The sequence below is a fragment of the Rhinolophus sinicus genome, chromosome 8 (assembly GCF_057876585.1).
Source record: "Rhinolophus sinicus isolate RSI-liver-muscle chromosome 8, RSI-T2T, whole genome shotgun sequence".
NCBI lineage: Eukaryota > Metazoa > Chordata > Mammalia > Chiroptera > Rhinolophidae > Rhinolophus > Rhinolophus sinicus.
The window spans coordinates 25,627,685-25,652,947 of NC_142508.1; the positions used below are offsets into that span (position 1 = coordinate 25,627,685).

At 32.3% G+C, this 25,263-nt stretch overlaps 1 protein-coding gene across 1 annotated transcript in view; it reads left to right on the top strand.

The window, feature by feature from the left end:
- Positions 1-20,624, top strand: part of ASZ1 (ankyrin repeat, SAM and basic leucine zipper domain containing 1) — a 40,566-nt gene extending 19,942 nt beyond the window's left edge. The window contains exons 2-10 of the mRNA XM_019743200.3: positions 4,327-4,438; positions 4,951-5,085; positions 6,640-6,764; positions 7,628-7,703; positions 8,702-8,758; positions 9,720-9,829; positions 15,936-16,041; positions 16,865-16,978; positions 20,166-20,624. Coding sequence (XP_019598759.3) covers positions 4,334-4,438; positions 4,951-5,085; positions 6,640-6,764; positions 7,628-7,703; positions 8,702-8,758; positions 9,720-9,829; positions 15,936-16,041; positions 16,865-16,978; positions 20,166-20,318 — 981 coding nt within the window. The 5' untranslated portion in view covers positions 4,327-4,333 and the 3' untranslated portion in view covers positions 20,319-20,624. The remainder of the gene's footprint in view (positions 1-4,326; positions 4,439-4,950; positions 5,086-6,639; positions 6,765-7,627; positions 7,704-8,701; positions 8,759-9,719; positions 9,830-15,935; positions 16,042-16,864; positions 16,979-20,165) is intronic.
- The last annotated feature ends 4,639 nt before the right edge of the window (positions 20,625-25,263 follow it).

Below are 25,263 nucleotides of genomic sequence, written 5' to 3' on the forward strand. Positions count from 1 at the left end.
GTTCCAAGACTAATCGTGTCAAGATTCATTAAATTGTACTTAATTCTGTGTAAATTATACCTTTATAAATCTGACATTTTAAAAAGCAAACAATAAAAATACAGTGGTTAAAAGGATGCTCAGTGAACTTGGAGGATGAATAGATGATCTTAGAACTTCAACAAAAGCGATAGGAAATATAAAAATGAAGATATTAATAGAAAACATAAAAAGGACTAGTCAGAAATGAAGACTGCATTAGCTGGAATCAACAGTAGATTAGATGTAACAGGGTTGAATCCACGATTTGGAAGAGAAGGTAACAGAAAACACCCAGTCAGAACAGCAAAAAGAAAAAAGAATTTTTTTTTTAAAAAAATGAGGATACTGTAAGGGACCTCTGTGACAACATCAAATGTAACAACATTCACATGTTAGGGGTACCAGAAGTAGAAGAGGGATTGAGAACTTATTTGAAGACATAAAGACTGAAAACTTCCTTAACCTAGCAAAGGAAATAGATATACAAGCCCAGGAAGCACACAGAGTCCTAAACAAGATGAATCTAAAGAGGCCCACACCAAGATACATCATAATTAAAATGCCAAAGTTTAAAGACAAAGAGGGAATCTTAAAAGCAGCAAGAGAAAAGCAGTTGGTTACCTACAAAGGAGCTCCCATAAGACTGTCAGCTGATTTCTCAACAGAAATGTGCAGGCCAGAAGGGATTGACAAGAAATATTCAAAGTGATGAAAAGCAAGGACTTTCAATTAAGGTTACCCAGCAAAGCTATCATTTAGAATTGAAGGACAGATAACAAGTTTCCCAGACAAGAAAATGCTAAAGGAGTTCATCACCACCAAACCAGTATTACAAAAAAATGTTAAAGAGAATTCTTTAAGAAGAAGAAAAAATAAAAAATATGAATAATAAAGTTGCAATAACTACATACCTACCAATAATTACCTTAAATGTACATGGGTTAAATGCTCCAATCAAAAGATAAATGTATAAAGAAGACATAATACACATACACACACACACATATATGTATATATATATATATATAAAATGATGGACTATTACTCATAAAAAAAGAATGAAATCTTACTATTTGTGACAACATGGGTAGACCTAGAGGGTATTACGCTAAGGGAAATAAGTCAGAGGAAGACACCATATGATTTCACTTATATATGGAATCTAATAAACAAAACAAACTCATAGATACAGAGAACAAATTGATTGTTGTCAGATGGGAGGGGCTAGGGAGGTTTGGTGAAAAAGGTGAAAGGATTAAGAAGTAAAAATTGGTAGTTACAAAATAGTTATGGGAATGTAAAGTAAGCATAAGGAATTAGTTAATATAATAACTATATATGCATAGTGTTAGGTGTATTGGAATCACTTGATCACTTTGTAAGTTATATAAACGTCTAACCATATTCTTATACCTGACTAATATAATATTGAATCTACCTGACTAATATAATATTGAATTTCAACTGTAATTGAAAAATAAAAAATATTTTTTTTTAAAGAAAGAGTTCCAGAAGGAGAAAATAGAAGCTATATAAGATTTGAAACAATAATGGCCAAGAATATACCCAAACTGAACACACAAATCTTTAGGATTGAAAGAGCCACTAAGTGCAAAACAAGATTTATACACATGACAAATAGATAAAGATATATAACATATATTTTAATTAAAATTAAAATATATAGATACATCACAATGAACTTCAGAATATCAAGACTAAAGGGGAAAAACCTTAAAAGTTACCTATACAAAAGATAATTTATGAAGATAATTCCTGTCAAAAAATAACCATCTGAAATTGGACTTCTTAGTAACAACTATATATGGAACAAGACAAATGGTCTGAGACATAAACTTTGAACATATAATTCTGTATTTAGTCATTCTATCATTGAAGAGTGAAGGCAAAAATAAAGACATTTTCATATATATATTAGAACTTAAAGTTATCTTTAGCAGGGCCCCTACTGACATTTAAGTGAGACTGTACTGTGTGTTGCAGAATTTTAGCAACCTTGGCCCTCACCCATAAATGTCAGTAGCTCTCTCCAGTCATTTTGATAAACTGTGATGCCCCCACATACTTCATATAAAAGTATTGCTGATCAAGAACCACTATTCTCCTGACTCTTAAAAATAACATCTAAAGCCTTTGCTACAAAAAGAAAAAAACAAATCCAGAAGAAGTAAAGGAGTGCGAGAAATGTTGAACCAGCAATAAACATTGGTAATTCAAAATAACTACTGGCTGTAAAAACGAGTATTTATGATAAGATGATAATTATACTAAGTTTTCATGATAACAGTTTTGGAATTTGGGTGGCTGAGGGAAGAATGAAGCAAAATAAAAGTAAACTCTTCAGATGAGACCATAGTTACTAACTTTTATCTTTGTTAAGGTTAAGGATATTGGGAATAGGGTGACACGACTTTAAAAATAAGTACTAAAATCAAATAAGGATGTTATAAACCTTCAGGTCTAGGGACGGGTGGTAGGGGTCGGGGTTGGATAGAACAAATTGAACTTGGTCAGTCTGACAAAGCTGCAAAAGAGACATGGAAGCATGTGTTGGTCATGAAAGCATGGTCATGAAAGCATGGTCACAAAAATATGTCAGAAATAACCCTAACCATATTAATAAAAATGAAAAGTGATATAAAACTCACTGATTAAAATATAGTAACTCTCATATTGGCTACAATCAAAACCCAGAGAAGTCACTCCTAAAATAAAATAATACACACTGGCTAAAAATAAAATGATCAAAATTATGTCATTCGTTTAGCAAATATTTGTACCACATAGACTGAAATAACAAAAACCAAAAGAAAAAAAAAACCTCTGGGTTTAAGGGAACAAAGACAGTGCCTTCAGATTTGAATACATATTTGAGTTTTGTTGGGATACCCAGGTGATAATGACAGATAAAATCTGGAGCTCAGGAGCAAAGTCTGGACTAGAGATATATTCAGTGGTCATCAGTATGTTGCCAGTCAAGTCAGAAGAGTAGGCGAGATCATTCCAGCATGGTGTTTCTATTGTGAAAAGGGAAGGGCATAGACACAGTATAATATAATATAATATAATATAATATAATATAATATAATATAATATAATATAGTATAGTATAGTATAGTATAGTATAGTATAGTATAGTATAATATAATATATAATATAATATAATATAATATAATATATAATATAATATAAATATAATACCGGGTCTTAATATTAATTTTTGCTCCAAAAGACGCGTTAGAGCTGATTGTGCGGCTAGGTCTTATTTGCAGGGAAACACAGTAGTAAGTAGTAGATCTAAAATTTCAAATCAGGTATTCTGATTCCAGAGCTCTGACTTTTAACCACTGTATCTCTTCTTGTAATCAACATCTGAAGACCTGTGTTTAGGCTAGAGACTTCTGAATCCAAATCGTTAGTGAGATGATGAGTACAAGTCAGATACATACAAATATGTCACTGTGTATGGATGTATATGCTCATACTGGCTGTGGGTTTAATAAATTACACTAGATTTGCCTGTTTTCATAGTTTTGCTATTATAAATGGTATTTTATTAATTCCCATCTCAGGTTGTTTATTTCTGGTATGTAGAAATACAACTCTTATTTTTATGTTAAGAGAATCTGTACTGATGTCACCTCTCTTATTCTTAATATTGGTAATTTGTGTCTTCTTTCTTTGTATTGATCAGTTTGGCTATAGGTTTGTCAATTTTATTGATCTTTACCTCTTAATAAGGACCTGGATAGATGAAGGAGTGCTCAGTATGAAGTTTTAGGGGAAGGTAGAGGGAACAGCACTTAGTCCCTGAAAGGGGAAAATTTGGCGTTTTCACAGAGAATAAACTGTAAGTGGCCCAAAATGGAAGCATGGAGAGCAGTTAGGAGACTTTTGCCACAATACAGATCAGAGAAAACTAATGATAGCTTGGACTGCTTATAATGGCTAACAAGTGGTTATACTCATGTAGTTTTCTGCATGAATGTGTAAATTAATGAAACCTCATATTTGAAAGTTTGGCTTATTGAGTGATTTTTTTTTCTTAAACACGTTTTCTTCACTAGAGGGTGCTGTGTAAGCATGCAATACTTTAAAAGTATCATTTTCTTATTTGCTGGGAGATTGGATTTTTGAATCATCTGATTTATCAAAGTTTTCATTTCTTTTTTTTTCTCTTTTAAACAATGCTGATGGTACTGTGTATGGTAAAATCCATGTACTTGAGTATCTGTTAATGGAAGCATTAAACCTAATGTTTCTTCTTTTCTCCCTGCTCTTTAGGAGACTCATGACTCCAATCATGTACGCTGCCCGCGACGGTCACACCCAGGTTGTCGCTCTCCTTGTTGCTCACGGAGCAGAAGTCAATACGCAGGATGAGAACGGTTACACTGTGAGAAGCCATTCTACAATGTTCCTTCTGATCTTGTTAGCAGTAGTAGGCCACAAAAAAGTTTCTCAGAAGTAAAAATTACAGAAAGGCTGGGGTATAAATGCTGTTTGATGAAGAAAAGCAACAGCTGAAATAGAAAAAAAGGAATTCTCTGACTCTCTTGGTCCTCACCCTTGATACAGGAGCTATAACACACAACAAAGCCTGGGCTCTGGAATATACATAGAATTCTTTTTCATAGAAAACAGTTCAGCGATTGGGAGATAAATCGTTTTATTATATAACATCGCTTGAGTATGTAAAACATTTGCTTTTATAAAACCAGTGAGCACTGGAAGTCTGCTTTGTAATTACAACTTTGGAAATATGTTTATATTGTGAACTGAAGAGATTGCATCATTTCATTAATTAACCATGTTCATTCTTTTTATTGTGCCATAAATACTGTTCTCTCTGTCTCATATACAGTCCCTCTCTTTAAACAGTCTTCCCTCCACCCCCCACTTTTACAGGCTTTAACATGGGCAGCACGTCAGGGTCATAAAAATGTAGTTTTGAAGTTGCTTGAACTTGGAGCTAATAAAATGCTACAAACCAAAGATGGAAAGACACCAAGTGAGATTGCAAAAAGAAATAAACATCTAGAGGTATCCTTTTATATATTAAATGAATTTTTCTATGGCATGTTACGTTATCATTTGTAGACTTTAATATAATTTTGTTAGAATTCACAACTGTAATAATAGCATATCTGGCTATTATTAAATGTTTAAATATGTAATTTTCCTTTAGTCAAGTACTGAAAACTTTATTTTACCGGAGTATTCATCTTTTACTAAATAAGAGGTATTTATAATGTGGTAATTTAAAAGCTGTATGAAGGGATAATAAAGTCGTATTCTGGCCCTAGATACAAAATTATAATCGACTATTTATTAAACATTTCAAACTGGTCCAGATTTTTAAAAATTAATTGGTGTATTAAGAAAGCTAGTATAACTTCAAAATTTGAACATGTAATTAAAATTTCAGTTTTAAATTGTAATTACTGCATATTGGACAATTTAAAAATTAAATCCTATAAGCTACATTTACTTCTATACATGTGACAAGGTATATAATAAAGTGATAACATATTTGGGTATATATCTACTGTCATTCAGATGCAGATGTTAAAGTCAATAATAAATATTTCCCACACATTAAATTACTGTACTGATAATAAACTTTTGTTCTGATTATTAAAACTTTCAGCCAAAGGTCTATAATTTCTAAGCAAGAATCAAATACAGTACAACTGTAAAACTAAGTTATATCATTTAAGAGCCTCTAAAACTGAGTTTCTGATTTTGAAAGCATGTGATGTTTCAAGGGTTCCATCAAATAATAATCAGACCGTACCACTTCTACTGCATGTAAAATAACTTTTTCCATTTTTTAAGCGATCATATAAATATGCCTATCATTTTCAAACTGATACCTATATTTCCAAAATCATTCTAGAGTAAATGCTGATCACTAAAGCTCTGTGAAACTTCAAGAAGAAATTTACAGTTTTCTTTTAGGCTTTGAAAATTTCAAGACTTTTAATTAGTTTGCTGCATTATTAAATTTAGGGTACATGACACTGAATTTGACATATTAAGAAATTTATGAACATCAAAGATTATTTTGAGTCATAAATTGTTTCTTAAAGTGAGATTTGATTTTGTAATTTGGGTGATTATGTGACATAACCTTGACTTACTAAAAAGTTAGATTTTAAAACTAATGAATTTCACTATATCTCTTTGACATATATAGTTGGGATTGGTATACATTTAGTAATGTTTATTACTTCCTCCCCACTTACCAATGTACTTAAAGTACTACCTTAGGACTTAATCTGAATCACTTACCAAAATTGAAATTTTAGTTTTGTTTTATATCTTATGGAAAATATTTATTAGTATCTTCATTTAATTTTTATTATTTGAATTAGATGTACTTTTTAGTATTATTATTTTACATCAAGGAAATACTTGCTTGATTTTTAAAGTTATTCTCAGGGCAATAAGTTGTGAAAGATCTGGAAAAATTTTCCAAAGATTGGAAAAATGTTCTTTGTAGGTATAAAACAATCACATACTTAATTTCTTTTAAGTGTAGGTGATGGTATATAATAGTGTTAACTATATTTAAATGGCTTAACTTTTTTTCAGATCTTCAACTTTCTTTCTTTGACTTTAAATCCATTGGAAGGAAAACTTCAGCAGCTAACTAAAGAGGAGACTATTTGTAAACTATTGACAACGGATTCTGATAAAGAAAAAGATAACATATTTAGGTAACATAGAATGTTTTTGTTCAACAGAGTACTTATAAATGAGTAAAAATTGTGCGTGTTTTTTTATTTCTGGTAAATGTGATGACATTTAAAATATATGCTATTTTAAACTTTCACAAGCATTTTTAAATATCACTTAAAAAGTATGGATTTTAAGTGCTTTGCTTTCCAGAATTTTATTTTATTTATTTTTTAATTAAATTTGTTGGGGTGACATGGTTAATAAAATTATATAGGTTTCAAGTGTACAATTCTATAATACATCACCTGTATATTACATTATGTGTTCTCCAGAATTTTAGAAAAATTTTATATATGTGTACTAACAGTAATGAGAATAATTTTTTACTTTAAATAAAATATCCATAATAAAATTTATTTCTGAAAGGTTTTAAGATATTTTTGTTAGTGTTCACACTATACTGAATCTTGCTTTCTAATTCTTTCTAGCAGATTTCAGATTTTATAAGCTAAAATTAAAATGCATATTTTTCTTGAACACCTTTGTTCAGTACAGGCTACAAAATTATTGTCTATTTACCCACATTTAAAATTATTATTAAATTCTTACTTCCTGCAATTGAAGAGATTTTCATGTATAGAGATCTTACAAGGAATACGCATATACATATTGGCAGATATTTTTATTCTTAGGAAAGATGAGCTATAGTTTACTATCACAATTTTCTCTGTTTACTTACATCTTCACTCCAGAAAATACTCCTTGATATAACATAGGTCTGGTGTGTAAATATGCAGATATATCCTATATAAATTCATTTTTGGTCATTCTCTCTCTTCATTATAAATATGTATTTGTGCATTTATAGTCTTCTGAAATTGACATTGCTATAAATATATAGTTCATATACAGCACTTGGAGATCTGGAAATATTTTTGCACGGTCTTGGACTTGAACATATGACAGATTTATTAAAGGTAAGATTATATAAGCTACAATGAGTTATGTATGTATGTTTATTTGTTGCTTAACATAACATTAACTCATAAGCATGCTTATGAAAGAATCCCAAAGGTACTTTTCTCCATAATTTTTAGTACATCCCATTTTGAACTTGTAAGCGTTTCAAAAATTATTCTAGAAATTTACATAAATTAGAATCTGGCTGTGTTAACAGCTTTTCCCGACTGCCTAAAGCTTCACAGAACTCCTGCTGGTACATCAAAACCCTCAGTTTGTTTTTCCAGTTGCTGTATAGAATATTGGAAGAAGCATGATTTTTAATCCTAACAAACCTGGTATGAGAGTCTACTTTAAAGATTATTAACTAAAATATGTTACTTAAATCTGTCTTTTTTTTCATAAGGATAATACCTAACGTCGGGTTGTCACAGAGATTAAATTCGTATGCCAAGCACTGTTGTAGGTACTTCAGGAGTGCATTGTGGGATTTGAGTAGATGACAGTCGTGAGCTAGTTAGCTGGTACTGAAGCATTAAAGTGCCACTTAAGACAGACAGGCTCTCCTTAGGAAGCTGCACATTCTGTTTAGGTGGGTCAGAAGTCCACTTCATTGTACAAGAAACTTCTGAATTGAGAAATACTGAGGAAAACTAAATGTTATTGATCATTTCATGTGATGCAATTAGAAACTTAAATATTCATAAAATATAATTTCTGTCAAATTTTATAGAGCTATTTTTCTTTCCATGTAAGTGAATATAAGTTGTAATCATTTTCTTTGAAGTTGGAAAACTACCTATGTTTATACTTTTTAAGGTAATTATACATAGTATGACTCTCATTAATACCAGCCCAGTAGTATAGATCGGTACCTGCTTATTCTATCTCCTCTAGAAAGTTGAAAGTTGTTTAGGAGGGTAACATACAACTGACTAACTTATGTACATGTGACTACTTCCCCTTCTACTGTTTCATTCATATTGAAAGGTGGCATTTTTTCTCTTTTCTGCAGGAAAGGGATATAACTTTAAGACATCTTTTGACCATGAGGAAAGATGAGTTTACAAAGGTATCAATTTTAAAAACTGCAGACATTATCTTTCATATTTCTAAAATTGTAGAGCCTTTTATTTTCTATTTTTAAAATCCTAGGATTATAGACTGTGAGTGATCTTTGCTAGGTTCTTAATTAGATAATGATTATAAATAACCCCATGTAAAATACTGTTACAGCATTAACTTACTTTAAGGACATTTAAAGTCTTAAAAGTTGCTTTTGTTTTTTTTTTCCTTTAGTCATGACATTTCAACTAAAACTCGTGCTTCATTCTAAATATGAATTAGATTTGTAAAACAAGTTACTTAGAAATAAGAGGAGTTTCTACGTGTATGTGGGTATGAGCATTATTTTTTGCTGGGTTCTCAAAATGATCAAGACCTGTTATTTTATCATCTAGTATTATCAAGTAACAATTTGAAAATACTGTGGGAAATATGAGAGATACTTTAATAAATAGGATACCTAAAAAATAATGAGCTTCCTTAACGCACTGGAACACATTGGCATGGGCACACTGGAAACTTGAAATCTTCAGTATCACTGAAAATCAAAATAAGCATACTCCTTAGCTAAATCCAGGATAGAAAATGTAGTTCATACTAAAGGGACCATACAGACAAAAAGAAGACAGTTCTCACTTAATCACTGATCATTTTAATTAATGTTTTGAAGAAAAAACTGTTTTACTGTGGGTTTTTTTGGTAAGATTATATATTAAAGTGTAGTAATTTGTCTTTAGAATCCATCATGATTGTTATATATAGTAACTACAGTTACTGTATATTTAAATATTTTAATGATGTAACCTCAAAGTTACAAGCAAATCATATATTTTTCAGTATGTTTGTTATTTTTTAAATATGTATTTTTTTCAAGATGTGAATTAAGTAGGAAACTTCTTTAGTAATTTTGAATAGCAAATTATTCAAGTATGACTGTCTTATTGCATCTTGAAATTATTTATATTTAGAATGGAATTACCAGTAGAGATCAGCAGAAAATTCTGGATGCTCTTAAAGAACTACAGGTAGATGAGATAAAATTTGGAGAATTACCTGAAGTGACAAAGTTGGAAATCAGGTAAAATTAACTTATTGGTTTACATTAATATTGTTTAGAACCAACTGTTCTTTTTTAGTTTAATTTTGACAATGTCTGAGTCATTTTACTTGATGCCATCATTTCCCCAGGTAAATGGTTAGTTCATTTTGCAGCATACTGTGTTCTAAAATGGGAGGTACTTTATAAAGACAATTTTTAAAAAGTCAGTTTACTAAGAAGCAAAACAATGCATCTTCTTGTTAACTCACATAAAATCATTTATTTTTTTTCCATTGCATTTTGTTACATGAACTATATAAGAGATTCCATGCTTTTCATGGTATAACTCTTATTCTCTTTAAATCATTTTAAGTGTCAAATGGAAAATTCAAAGTAGTGATAGTTTCACTTAGAGCAAGAAAAGTGTTTCTCGTGTAGCTCAGCTCCATATTCAGCCTTATTCTTTAAGAAATTATGTTATCAACCTATAAAGTTCATTTTCAATATTATACACTGTCAAACACTGATTATTAGTAATATTAGTAATCTAAACGTCTATTTTGAAAGCAGTATTTTATTTTATTAATATATTATGGATCAGTAAAGGATTTTAACTTTTTATTTGAAATAATTATAGATTCGTAGGAAACTTTACAGGGAGATACACCGAGAGGTCCCATGCACCTTTCACCCAGTCTCACCCAATGTTAATATCTTGCATAACTATAGGACAATATCAAAGCCAGAAAACTGATGTTGGTACAATCCACAGAGCTTATTCGTGTTTCACCAGTTATGTATGTACTCATTGATATGTATGTGTATAGCTCTGTGCAGTTTTATCACATGTGTAGCGTTATGTAACTGCTTCCATAATCAGTACACCTGACAGCATTACCACAAGGCTCCCTCATATTACCCCTTCGAGCCACACTCTTCCCTCCCCTCATCTCTAACCCCTAGCAACCAATAATTTGTTATCCAATTTTAAAATGATGTTATTTCATGAATACTACATACGTGGAATCAAACAGTATGTTGTATCCTTTTTTGATTAGCTTCTTTTCAGTCAGCCTAATTTCCTTGAGGTTCATCCAAGTTATATCCTATAAAATATAATACTTACGAAGGTAGTAGTATCATTAGTTATCCAGCCTAAAACTAACGTTGCAACTATGATAAACATTAATTAAACACATGAATAATAAATATCTGCCCCCCTTTGGAATTTGGAGAAATCTTCCAGGGGATAATTTAGATGATCCAGATTTCTTAAAAACTTGATTGCAAAGTTAAATTATTTCCCTTTCTCTTAATATATCTCCTTATAACAAGATCTATATTCAAAATAATACAGCTCTCAAATATTTACACACATTGTGAAGGATTTCAGTTGTGAAGACTTAAAATCAGCAAACCTTGAATCACTTAGTTCATTTTCTTTACTTTTTGAATTTATTGTTTCTATGAAGGAATATTCTAAATTCTACATGACTAACTTGCAAATTAACTTTTTAATATAACTGATTTGTATGATGGCAGAATTGCCTGTATGAATTTACTTTGTGAGATTTAATAAACTTAAAGAATGTGCAGAATCCTGAATGGTTTACTTATTAAAACTGCTGAATTTTTTAAAAAATAAAACTGGCAGACATATATTTCAGGAATTTGACCTTGTTATTAAATCACAGACTTTGTTTACATGCTGTTATGGAAAAGGTTTTACTTTCCATTTGTTCAAAGTCATTCTTTAAAGAAGAAATTAGTCATTAAGTCATAAGAAAACTAACAGCAAGAAAAGTTGAACTGATTGATTATAATGTGACTTCAACAATTTAACTACTGATTCATTTAAGATACTTTCCTTCTATGTGTTAAATTTTCTAAAATAGCCTCGTTTACAGGAATACATGCACCACGCATTTACTTTTTTCTATACTTAGCCTTAGTATGTTTGCAGAATTATAGAATGCAGTTTACAAGTATTATAACCATTCTTTCTTATTTGAGATATTTTGAACAGCAATAGTTATGTTTTCATTCATGTCTTGACATTTTCAACAGTTTCTGCCCAGACCTTTTCTCTGAGCCTATCTGACATCTACTTGAATGTATCAAAGGCTTCTCAAAGTTATATCCATTAAGGAAACTGTTTCTCCTCCAAAAACAAAAATCTGTATAGATGCAGAATTTTATGTAAAAATATATTGCTCACATCTATTATTTATAAACATTCTAAAATTGGACAGTAAAAATATTTAACATCAGGGGAACTGTTGAATTACATTGCATCAATACAATTATTTTATTCTGTCATTTAAATTATTTTGAGACAATGTCATGGGAAAATACTCATAATAAGTATGAAAGGCACAATACAAAGTGGAGTGTGAGGTATAATGCCAGTTATATATATGCATATGAAAAATACTGAAAGAAAATATGTACTTTAAGAAAATATTTTGGAAGAAAATAGTATCAGTCATTATCTTTGGAGAAAGAATATTGATACTTTTAATTTTTCTAGATATTCTACAATGAGCACATAGTGTGTTTATTTGGATAAATTTTATCCTAACACTTGACTTCCCGCTTTAAAACTATGGCCTGTTGTTTTAGTCAGCTTATACTATATTATGCTGCAATAACAAAGAACATAAATCTAAATGACTTACAGTAACAGTTTATTTTTTTATTTTTTTACAAAGTTTATTTCTTGACCACCTATAACATGGGTCAGCTGCCAGTGGCTCTCCTCCTTGTTATTATTCTGAGAAGGGGCTGGAGAAACAGCTCCAACTGGGACATGCTGTTCTTGTGGCAAAGGGAAACGAGATGTGGCACAACAAGTCAGTGGCCCTTAAAGCTCAGTTCAAAAGTTGAACGTCACTTCCAGTCATATTTTATTTGCCAAAGCCTATCACAGGCCAGGCCTCACATCACTGGGGCATGAAGTATAATTGTCTGGCAGAAGGAGGACTGGGAGTGTTTGGCTCCGTAGAAAATACATGTTAACTCAGTCAGATAATACAGTCTATCATATGCCGTATCTGCTTATTTTGAAGTCTTTGAATAGGTACAGAATGATCAGGGCTGCCATGGAAAGGTCTATAGGGTGAATGCTTGCATAGCTCTGGGGTGGGGGGGGGACACCCATTCACATAGTGTATGATGAATGGTACACTATACAGCTGTGTTTTTACCACTTGCCTACCCATATTCAGAGGCTCTGAACATGGTATATCACAATTTTCCTTTCATTTTTTAAGGCTAATTATGTTCGTAATATTACTTGCTTATTTGAACTAAGTTGTTAACTTGTCAATCTTACTTTGTTCAGAATAAGAGTTTATATTCCACATAAATATGGGTGAGTGCCTATCTAGAATTATATACCTGCTCACAGTTGACATTTTGAATGACTGTTCTCAATGGATCTTAATTTCCTTGAGCAGGAAAATATACACAGGACATTAATGAATTACTCTGAGTAATTATTCTTTTTATTGATAACAAATAAAACTTGAGTATTTAAAGAGCACTAAGTGTACCTTATATAAATGTTACATAGAAACAAAATTAATATAAGTGATGACTGTTGTTGTCTTGAATGAAATATGCTCAAGTTCTTCTGTTTCATATGGTAAAGATCAGAAAGAAAATGGAATGAAGAATTATATTTATTTAGAAAATGCCTTTATAAATACTACTTTTGCTAAATAGAACAAGAGCTTATCTAAATTTTTTAATTTCTGTTTGCTTTTATAAAGCAACCATCAAACACGTTTCATTGTTGGTGACTTGATTCTATAGATACAACTTTATGCTCATAAAGTTTAAAGTATTTTATATAAACTGTTTATTTTTCAGCCTGATAGCTAAGAAAAAAAGACTTGTTTTAAATTAAAATACTATGAAAGTCCTAATAGTGTGTCTTAGAGGAAAGTCTGCTGGTCAGTTTCATTGGAAGCCGACATTGCTGTAACCTGCTCGTTAGAGCCCTTTCTCCCAGAGACAGTATGAGGAAACTCTGCATAGAGTAGAGTTAGACGTTCTGCCTTAGAAGAACTGTGTTTAGACTCAGAAGTACCTCTCAGTCCCATAGTAGTAGTTTTTATGTGCCTTTTTATTATAGTAGATACTGCTAAATGACTGTGAAGAAAGGTCACTTTGCACACTTGTCAACTCTTGGTATGAATGATTTTCATTGTTCTCATTCCACTGGAAGATAACTTATTTTATTGTAATCCCATGTTTATTATCTATTTAAATTTCATTTTTTCTTTCTCTCTGCATTACCTATTCATGTGTTTGGTTCACTTTTCTGTTGGGTTAAATAAGTTTCTGTTTAGTTTTTACTGTATATTGGCTTCTGTCACCGAAACTAATCTAGACACCAGTGTCTCTTCATTGCCAGAATCAGTGGATTTATCTGATGTATTTAACATGCTTGGCCTTTTCTTGAATCCATCCCCTTCCCAGCCTTTCATAACAGCCCTTACCTCCTGATTTCTTTCCTTCTGAGGCTGCTTTTCCTCTGATAGCTTTTTTGTTCTGCCACTATCAGCTCTCCCTCTTTATATTCAGTATCCTTTTTCTTTGTGGTCTTCTCCATGACCATAGTTCTGATGTCCATTGGGGACCAGATTACAGATGCCTCTAACATTGCCATCATCTGTGCCCACAGTCACAATTGAAGGCAAGACTGAATTTATGTTAGAGGTTTGCAAAAAGAATATGTCATTTTTCCCAGCTCCTTGAATTATCTCTAGCCTCATGAGTCTGTGGTCCCCAGGATAAGTACCCTACAAGACTGACATTTTCTCCTTACTGGCCCTTGTCACCTACATGTCTCATATCATTGCCATCATCATTATAATTAAGTTTGTTTGAATGCCATCTATGTTCGAGATAAAATGCTACTGTAGGTGCTTTTCATACATTGTCTCTTTCCGTCTTCCTGACAGTCCTATTATCTCAATTCAAGATATATGGAAATATTTGGCTGAAGATTAGCCTTGCCCAAGATCATAAGTGTGGAAGCTGAATTCAGACTTAGGTCTTCCTGACTCTAGAGTCTGTTTTCTTAATCATTATGCCATAATGTTTTGTCTTACCTCACTTTCTTCCCTACCACCTACCCCCAAACTCACTTCCCTGCATGGCGGTAACCACCTTCCACTGAAACCAAAAACTTAGAATCATCCTAGATGCCTCCTTTTACATGCAATCCATCACTAAGTTTTACAGTTTATTCTCCTGAATGTTTCCTAAACCACCATTCTACCCTTCCCCCCAATCAGACTGCCGCTGCCAGATCCTTAGTTTAAGCTTTCCTTCATTGTCTCTTAGATGGATTAGTCTCCCAATTCTTTCTACTTCCACTTTTGTGTTCCTTTAATCCATCACTCCCAAAATAAGCTTTCTCATACAAAAAAATCTGATTTTCTACATTCTTGTTTAAAATCCTTTAATAGTACATTATCAAAAAGATAAAATTCAGTTCCGTAGCATGTCACAAAAATTCCTTAAATAAATGGTTGTATTCAGCCTTTTTTCCTACTACTTTCTCATAATCCTGCATTAGTTATATCTTGGTGACCTCCTACTCCCATACTTTTGTACCTGCTATTCCCTTCATCCAAACTTCCCTCTTCCTTTCCTATCTGCCAAACTTAAGCTAAAGCTCCAGACTCAGTTGAAGTTATCTCTCTAATCATTACTAATTCCCTGGTCATGTTATACAAGTTCATTATCTTTGAGTTTTAGATAACAACATCTACCTCACAGAGTTGTTGGGAGGAATTAAAAAAAATAATAAACATAAAATAATGAGTGCAATGCCTTCACATAGTAAATACTCAAAGTTGGTACTTTTATATTCCTTCTTTGTATGTCCCTGTGAGTAATGAGTTTAGAATTTTCTATCTGCCTCTCCTCCTGAACTTTGAGATCCTCAAGGGTGGAGGTTCAGTTTTCTTTGTATACTCAATGTCTGTTTCAGTTGCTAATACATATTAGCCATTCTATAAATACTTTTTAGATAATCTAATAAGTGTTATGACTAGACATTGAGTAACTAGCCTAATAGAATGAAGTAAATTGCTCATGTAAGTGATTCCTGTTTGTTTCCTCTCTTTAGTGGTGATGAATTCCTCAACTTTCTTCTAAAATTAAACAAACAATGTCGCCATTTAATAACAGCAGTACAGAATATCATTACTGAGTTGCCTGTAAATTCTCACAAGGTATTCTACAAGTTATTAAGTGAAGAAAAGTATGACGAACATTCCAGATAAGTCAGTGATAATTCAGTAAACAGTGGTTATCTGGTAAAATTGTATCTTTTTTCTACAAAATCGTATAATATCTAAATAAGTCAATGTTTAATATTACTCTTTTACATACTAATTAATTGAAAAACTCTGTCTTTTATCCCTCAAGAAAAGGAAAATAAGTCAGACTAAAGATTAAACTGATCTGTGTATTGAAGTTACCATTCGTTCCTAAGGGAATTTAATTGTTTAAAATACAAAGTGACAGGAGACCCAAGTGAAAGTTGAAACAAAACAGTGTGTTGAGTGTTATTAAAAACTATATCAATATAAGAGTTTTTTAATAAAGAAAATTTTAAATGGAGAAAGTGTAAATGACCTGTAAAAGCAAACTTATTTTGTAGCTTTTCATGTGATTTGGCTTTAGCTGTTTGTCAATAGTGAAAAAATTTTAATGTACTTGTTTTTATGTAATTTTTGTATAACACTAACGTGGGAATCATGTCATTCTTAAAACTTCCATGAATTCATTTTTTCACCATAAACATTTCTATTATTAATATTAGTCTTCATAACATTATATATACTTTATGCATTTAGTAAATGTATTCAGGAAACTAATTAGACTGTTTGTATAAAATTACTGACTTTTTTTGGTGTCAGGATTTATCCTGAACAAAAAATGTACTTCAGTTAAATAATTTAATATCTGAAAGTGTTGTATAATTTTGGGGGCTATAAAGTTGTGAAAGTTGTTTCCTATTCTTTAAAATACAACTTTTGAAAATATTAACAGATAGTACTCGAATGGGCTTCTCCTCGGAATTTTACTTCAGTTTGTGAAGAACTGATTAGTAACGTTGAAGATTTGAATGAAGAGGTCTGCAAACTAAAAGATTTAATTCAGAAGGTATATATTAAACATTAAAAGTGGGGAAATGATTTGTAGCATTTTATGTTAGACAATGAAGTAATTCTGACTAAAACATCTTTAGCTCCCACTAGACAGTAGGAAAGAGGACAGTTTCCAAAGGAACAAATATACGTAGGAAACAGACTTTGTGGTCATTTAAGAAATGCATACTAAAAGAACAATGACACGTCATTTTCATCTTTTAAATTAGCAGGGAGAAATGTATTACTCTACTAGAGTTCACCAAACCGATATTCTTGTGTGAGACTGCTGTCACAGCCCCTTTCAGAAACATTTTGGCAAGATGTGTCAAGAATGATAAAAATACATCTTTCAGTAGTAGTTTAATAATTCCAAAATTGTACGTATAAGTGTCCTGTACTGTCAGAATGATTAAATAAATTGTGGTACACTTGTTTATGGTAATGCCATGCAGCCAATTGAAAAAAATAATGAAAATTAAATATCAACTTGTTAAAGGTATGAAGTTATATTTGTAAGTTTTACTTACTTGTGAATGTACAGATTAAAAATTACCCAAATGAAAGTTTATTAGCTCTGTTAATGACGTAAGATTGTGGATGAAATATTCCTTGTATTTTTTAGACTTTCTACAATATGTTTTATAATTTAACCTTTTTTGAAAGTATGGGCTTTTTTGGTTCTTGTTTCCATACTCATATACAAGTATATATCTAGATTTAAAGACGGATGATTCTGCCTCCCTTTAAGAAAATTGGCTATAACAAAACCTAAATGGGGAACTTTTTGGAAGATAGGTAATAAAGGAAAACACCTTCACTTGACTAAAGAATTCACTTCTGAGTTCTCCAAGTCTAATATGTTTGATATCTCCAGTTTTTTTAAATATATGATGTGAACATTAGATTTGCATTAAATTTTTATAGTATCAACCCATAAGTCATTTAATATTTTCATTAATATTTTTTCATCAAAAGTTTTCTTCAGAATACATCATCAAAGTAATTTTATACATCATCAAAGTAATTTGTCATTCTAGCTGTTAACATATGTTCAGTCAAAAAGAGTCTTTTTAAAAAATGAGCAGAAAAGTGTGAAATAAATTTTACAAAAAAGTATAATAGACATTTAAAATGGGGCAAAAGAGAAATTACTTCAAAGTTCTTATAGAAGATAACTCCAGAGAACTTGTATTATCTCTGACATTTAATCATTCAACCAACATAAGAGTGCCTCCTGTATGTCAGGCAAACTGTGCTACACAGGCTAGAGAGAGCCTGAGCTAGCTGACAACATGGAAATTATAGTAGTGTTCATCTTCACTACCTCCATTATCTAGAAGAATTGAAGGAAAGTTTTATTGATTTTACTTAATAGGGTGTTTTTCATGGGTATCCAAGGGAAATACAGAAAGATTTATGTAAAAAGACTTCCTGCAAAGCATCAACCTTTAATGTATAATATAGGAAATTCCCTAAGTCATCTTTGCCTCATATTGCTAATCATTTGGCTTCTTCAGGATGAGCTAAAAACATTTGTTGGGGGGTGAAGAATTGGGATGAAATGAGAGAGAGAGAGACCAGATTTTCTTAAAGGAATGAAATTAGGAAACTGCTTTAGGGGTGGCTTTGACTCCAAAACATAAATTCAATGAGGTACCATAATATTTATTTTAATAATGTGTACAGTAAACAGAAATTTTAGCTTTCTTTAGCTAAATGGAAGGCCTTTTTTTGTAACCACCTTTACCTTGAATCTATACATTTCTATGTAAGGACTAGCGTTGAAAACACATTCACTGGTTTATAATAATGGCAGATACAGTTCTTTGGGCAGGAAAGTTAATTTTGGAACAAGCTAGTGCATTGTTTTTTCTGGATTAGTCTTAAACAAGTAGTAATCACCATAGTGAGATTTGATTTAAAGAACTGTGAAGGCTTCCAAATTTGTAAATATGCTATCGTGACTGTTTACCTTATGATATTTCAGAGTTTACCAATAAACTGAAGGGGATTTTTTAAAAAGAACCATATGAGTTATCATAGATAAGTGCATGGAGGTAACAAAGGGAGAGGGTGGGAGAGGTCAAGGCTAGACTTTAGCACCACATCACTCTCTTTCAAACCAACACACTGACATGCTCCTGTCAGAAGGGTCATTCTAAGTAATTGGTTAATAAAAGGAATGATTGTGTCAGGATTGAGTAAATGGAGCATCAGTGTCAGAAAGGAATCTGTGGCTGAATGAAGCCATTTGGAAGCTAGACCAAGAATACAGTATTAGTGACATTGGCATTGAAGTCTGTTTCTGCTATAAATTTAAAATTAATTTTGCAAGCTTTTTAAATTAAATATTTACACTGTAGATTTTAGAAGTAGTTATTCTTGCTAATGTTGAAAGTATTCGTCACCACTCCGGCACAGGATGCTTCTAGTAAATATTCCTCTGTAAATGTGCCTCATTGTTTTTATCTTTCAAGGATCTTTTGGTTTCTGTTCATTCTCCCTCTTCTGCCTCTCCCCCAATAACTGTCTCATCTCTTCTCTTGTCCTTCTCCTCCCCGCCCCCCCCCTCCGCATTCACATACACACACAAGTTGGGGGACCTTCTTTAGCAAGAAAGTTCTATGTATGGGAATTGAGAAACTGACTGGGTCATGTACTTTCATTGTTGAGAAGTACTAAAAGAACCACTTAAGTTTTTGTTAACATTTGCTTTTACAATTATATTTAAATAAAAAATTAAACTTCTAGCATTAGCATCAAACCTTCCAGTTTTTAAATTTCATGCATTACAGGTACGCTAAAGAATGGTGAACTTTTTTGTAAGAAATCAATTGATATTTAATACATAAGGAAAAAGGTAACAATTGCCATTCCTTATAGGTCAAAATAGAAACTTTATCATTAAAGGAACTTTATATCATGACATAAAAACATGATATGAAAATATAATAATCTATGAGAGCATTTATTTTTAAAGTGAAACTAATGATTTACTATATAAATGGCTCCTGGGGAAAGAAAGGCTGTCTCCCTAGACATACATGTTCACTTTAAATCTTCCTTAGGAATCTTCTATTGGCTACATCTAAACCAAGTATGTATTATTATGGATATATTATCTTTCTAAAAATCAAATATATTTCTATTTTTGGTGTACTATACATTAACTCTTTTTTTCCCCCTATACTAAATATCAGTTGCAAAATGAACGAGAAAATGATCCAACTCATATACCATTAATAGAAGAAGTATCTACATGGAATAGTGGAATTTTGAAGAGGACGGCTTTTGCAGTATGCGGGTTTGGGTTTCTTCTCTTCATTTGCAAGCTAACTTTCCAGAGAAAATAATCTTCATATTTGTTTTGAGTAATGTATGTATGTCTTACTCAAGTTACCTAAAAACATTGCTTTTTTCCTTTTTTTCAATCATTTGTGGCACAATATAATTACATTCTTTGCCAATACTTCATAGGAAGTATTATAACAGCACAGAGCGGGAAGTTGTTCTTTAGAAAGTGGTTTGTTGGTTTGAGTTAAAATATAATTTGTTATATGTTTATGTTAATTTTGATCAAGTAGTAAGTTATAAGTGATTCTCAAGTTTGATCCTATGACTCTAAATCACATTCAAAATAAAAGTTTTATCTAATAGTCTTTGACATCTAAAAAAGTGTGTTTATTTGTCACAATGAATCTTACAGAATCTGTAAAGTGTTCATAAATCAATAGCTATTTTTTAGTCCTTATTTTCCTTCCCACTATTATGTAAGAAAGAATTTCTTACATAATCACAAAATACATTAGAATTTTTTATCTAATGTACTTAACGGGAACATATAACACTATGTGGAACATTCTTGAGGATGTTATGAAAATGAATGGCATTTGGCATATAATTTCTCGTATCAATCTAAAGAAGTAATACACAGTTTCTCTTTTTTTTCCAAAATCAAAATAATACTCAGATTTTAAAAGTGATAATAAAAAGGGCAGGCCCAATTTAGCAGGGAACATAGTAGTTAAATCGTGCTTGACTTAGTACCATAACTTAGAACAGATTCAGTTGATCTACAACTATTGAAAGGTAAACATCAAGCAAAGGGAAAAAACTGTGGAAAGAACAGTGTAAGGAACTACAATTAGTAGCAATTTCTGCTCTTGATTATACCAGAGCAGCAAGACTTGAATCATCATTCTTTTTCTGAAAATATACTCAACCACGTGTCATTGGAAAGAATTGGTGTCTGACGTTTTAACCTAAGTGCCATAGCAAGACATATATTTTTTCAGATATCCCTCATTTAAATGGTTTCAAGACTTCGAACTAAACTGGAATATGGATAGGAGAATAGCTTTTTTTTTTAACACAGATCATGTTTCCTGCTAGCACTTGCTTAGGTAAACAGAAGGTGTTTAATAAAAGGCGCTTGGTTTCCTTTTATTAAAAAAAACTAGGAAAATGGGCGGCCGGATGGCTTAATCGGTTAGAGTGTGAGCTCGCAACAAGGTTCAATTCCCGCATAGGATGGTCGGCTGCGCCCCCTGCAACTAAGGTTGAAAATGGCGACTGGAGTTGGAGCTGAGCTGTGCCCTCCACAACTAGATTGAAGGACAACGACTTGGAGTTGGTGGGCACTGTTCCCTAGTGTTCCCCAATTAAAAACAAACAACAAAAAAAAATTTAGGAAAATGACAGACATACCACTTGATTACCTACTTACAATGGTCTTTCACCTCAGTTTACCTTAAAGATGATCATAGTTCTTCTGCTGGCTGGATAGGTCACTGTTTTTTTCCTCTGACAAACCAAATGATATGCATCTATCAAATATTAGGATAAACTATTAAAATACAAATTAATAAAATATTTGCTTTCTGAAAGGACTTATCACAGAATCCGGTATAATAGTGATCTGCCCTATTGGCTATTCAGAGGAAAGAAATATTTCCCTTGACACACAGTATCACAGTATTTTTATTCCCTTGACACACAGTATAATCTTCAGATTACAGACTGAAAATAAGTAGGGCAGCATTTGTGATTAAATTGTTCATGGTAAAGTATCAGTAGAATAAATAAGATTTTCCAAATGGTTTGTTTGATACTGGTTGTTTTGTCTAGCCTGTAAGTCTCTTCCTACCCTGATTATTTGACTTGATTACAGTGCTTTACTACGAGGTGGGTATCACTCCTGGAATATTAATTCTTTTAGAAGGTAGCTCAGTACAAATCATTTTTCTTCTTCAAACAAGTTCCATAGAGACCTCCCTAAAACCACAGCTAGAAATGTTGTAAACCAAGTTTTAATTCTATGTACTTGAGAGTAGTAAAACTTGTTTATTAATTAGTATTTAATTTTTAATTAGTTGGGATCAGATGTTTCTATATCTTTGGAATTCAGATAATCCATTATAAGCAGCTCTTGGGGTGCAGGTATCTTTCAAAGAGAAGCATGCTTACTTGCCACTATTGTTTTGACTGTGTAGAGAATTTTATGACTTCACAGTATTCTCATTAGGAGGAGATGCCAGGAGAATTTCTGCGGTTAGTCGAGAGAATAATTGCTAACAGGAGTTATAATCACAAGGCTGAAAGACAACCCAAAGTAATTAGAATGTTTAGCGGGAACGGTGAACTGCATCTCTGAACACCCAAAGAAGAGAACTAGAGAAAAGTCCTCACAGTGACCATGAAGGAAGAGAGGGGAGGCGGCATCAAACTAGCTTGATAGCTTCTCACACGAGGCGCTTCATAAGTGCTGTTTCAGCAGGAAACTATCACACATGGGAATTTGAGAAATCATAGGATAGCAGGAATTTAAATGCTGCTGGATGTAAGGGGACAAGTGAAGGGGCAGTTCTGGTTGGATTCTGATTTCCTTTCTCAAGGGTTCTTAATGCATTTTCATGGCAGGAGCAGTCCAGCTCTGCTTGCCACTCTTCCGAAGTGGCAGCTTAGCGCTTGCACTCGGATCCGTTTCCCAGGTACAGTCACTAACCTTTGCCCCGGGCAGCTCTATATGCTTCTCAGCCCTCAGACTCCTGACACCTCCTCCCATCTCACTCCCAGGGACGGCCTTGCTCCCTATTGCCCTGGGAAACAGGATCAGTTGAAGAATTTCCACAGTGGGTTTCCTTTAGTTAAGTTGGCCGACTTTTTGTGGAAAGGGCCAGATAGTAAATATTTTAGGCTTTGCAGGCCATGTGGTCTATGTCACAACTTCTTAACACCGCTGTTGTAGCACAGAAGCGCCTGTAGACAATACATAAGTTAGGTGTAGCTGTGGTAAATAACAGTTATTTACAGAAAACAGGCAGTTGCCCACCAACCTGTAGTTTGCCAACCCTAGTCTAATGTCACACAATTAAAACGGAGTTATTTTTCATTTTTATCCAGTCTGACAATTTCCGCCTTTTGATTGAATTGTTTAATCCACTCACATTCAGTGTTATTATTGGTGTATTACTGGTATATTGGACAGAAATATTAGTCACTTTACTTTTGTTTTTTGTATGTCTCATAGAAAAATCTCTAATAATTTTTCCACCATATTTTTAAGTTATTTTCTAAGTGGTTGCTCTAGGGCTTACCATATGCATCTCAATTTATAAGAAACTACTTCAGACTTATATTAATTCCAGTGAGATACAGAAACTTTCCTCCTATATAGCTCTATTCTGTCTTCCATCTTTTGTACTGTTATGCATGTTACATCTGTACATGTTGTAAATCAGGGTTATAATTATATAAGTTTATGTCTATTAAAGAAACAAAAGAAAAATGATCAACTCTATACTTATAGAGTGTTATAGTTGCATTCTTATTTACCATTTCGGGTTCTCCATTTGTTCCCTTGGGTTCAAGTTTCCATCTAGTGTTATCTCTATACTCCAATACAACTCGACTCCCACTCACCTCCTTTATGCTGTTATTTTCAAATGTGATACATTTCTATCAGTCATAAGCCCAACAATACAATTATATACATATTCCTTTATACAGTTGCTTTTTACATCATTAAGAGAAGGAAGGAGAACAAAGATGTATTTATGTTGTCTTTTATAATTACCTTTATCACTGCTTTTTGTTTTTGTGTGTGGATTTAGATTTCTGCCTGGGTTTACTTTCTGTCTAAAAACTTTATTTAGTATTTCTTGTAAGGTAAGTCTGCTAGCAATTAATTCTCTATGATTTTGTTTTTCTGGAAATCTCTTTTTTTTTAATCTTAATTTTTGAAAGAAAGTCTTGATAAATATAAGATTTTAGGTTGACAGTTTCTTTTTTCTCTTTCAGTGCTTTGAATATGCCATCTTACTATTTTCTCGTCTCCATGTTTTTTATGAGAAGTCAGTTGTTGAGTTCATGGGGTTCCTTTGTACATGACAAGCATGCCAAGTAATTTTGCTGCTCTCAAGATTTCCTCTTTGTCTGTCAGCATTTTTACTACATGTCTGGGTGTGGGTCTCTGAATTTATCCTACTCCATGTTCACTGAGCTTCTTGGATGGGTAGATTAAGGTTTGTCATCGATTGTTGGAAGTTTTCAGGCATTATTTCTTAGAATCTTTTTTCTATTCCTTTTTATCTTCAAGTTCAGTGATTCTTTTTTCTGCCAGTTCAAATCGACTATTGAGCCACTAATGATTTTTTTATTTTAGTTATTGTTCTTTTCAACTCCAGAATTTCCATTTGTTTGTTTTTTTGTTGTTTTTTTGCCTTCTATCTGTTAATATTCTCTATGATGAGACATTTTCTTTATAACTTCCTTCTTTAAGCATAGTTTAGGTTTTTGAGTGTATTTATAATGGCTTATTTGAAGTCAGTCTTTATTAAATATGACATCTGGTGCCTCTCACGATTAGTTTCTGTTTCCTGGTCTTTTTCTTGTGTATGGGTCACTTTCCTGTTTCTTTGCATGTCATAACTTTTTGTTAAAAAGTGGGTATTTTAGATATCCAGTTTAGCAATTCTGGACAGCGATTCTTCTCTCTACACCCTCAAGGAATGTTTTTGTTGTTGTTTGCTTGTTTCTTGAATGACTTGGCTGGCCTATTTTAGTAAAGTCTGTTTCCCCCAAAATGTGATATGGCTCCTCAGAGGCTGCAGTCTTGGGCAAGCACAGAGTCACCCCAGATATAGTGATTTTAGCAAGGCTCTTTTTAACTGTCTCTTTCTCTGACCTCTCTAATAGGTTTGTCTGCCTCATTTGGTATTACACCCAACCTTATGATTCTACTAATTACTGGTTGATTATTATTTTTGACATTGTTTTGGCATGAATTGCTCAGCAATC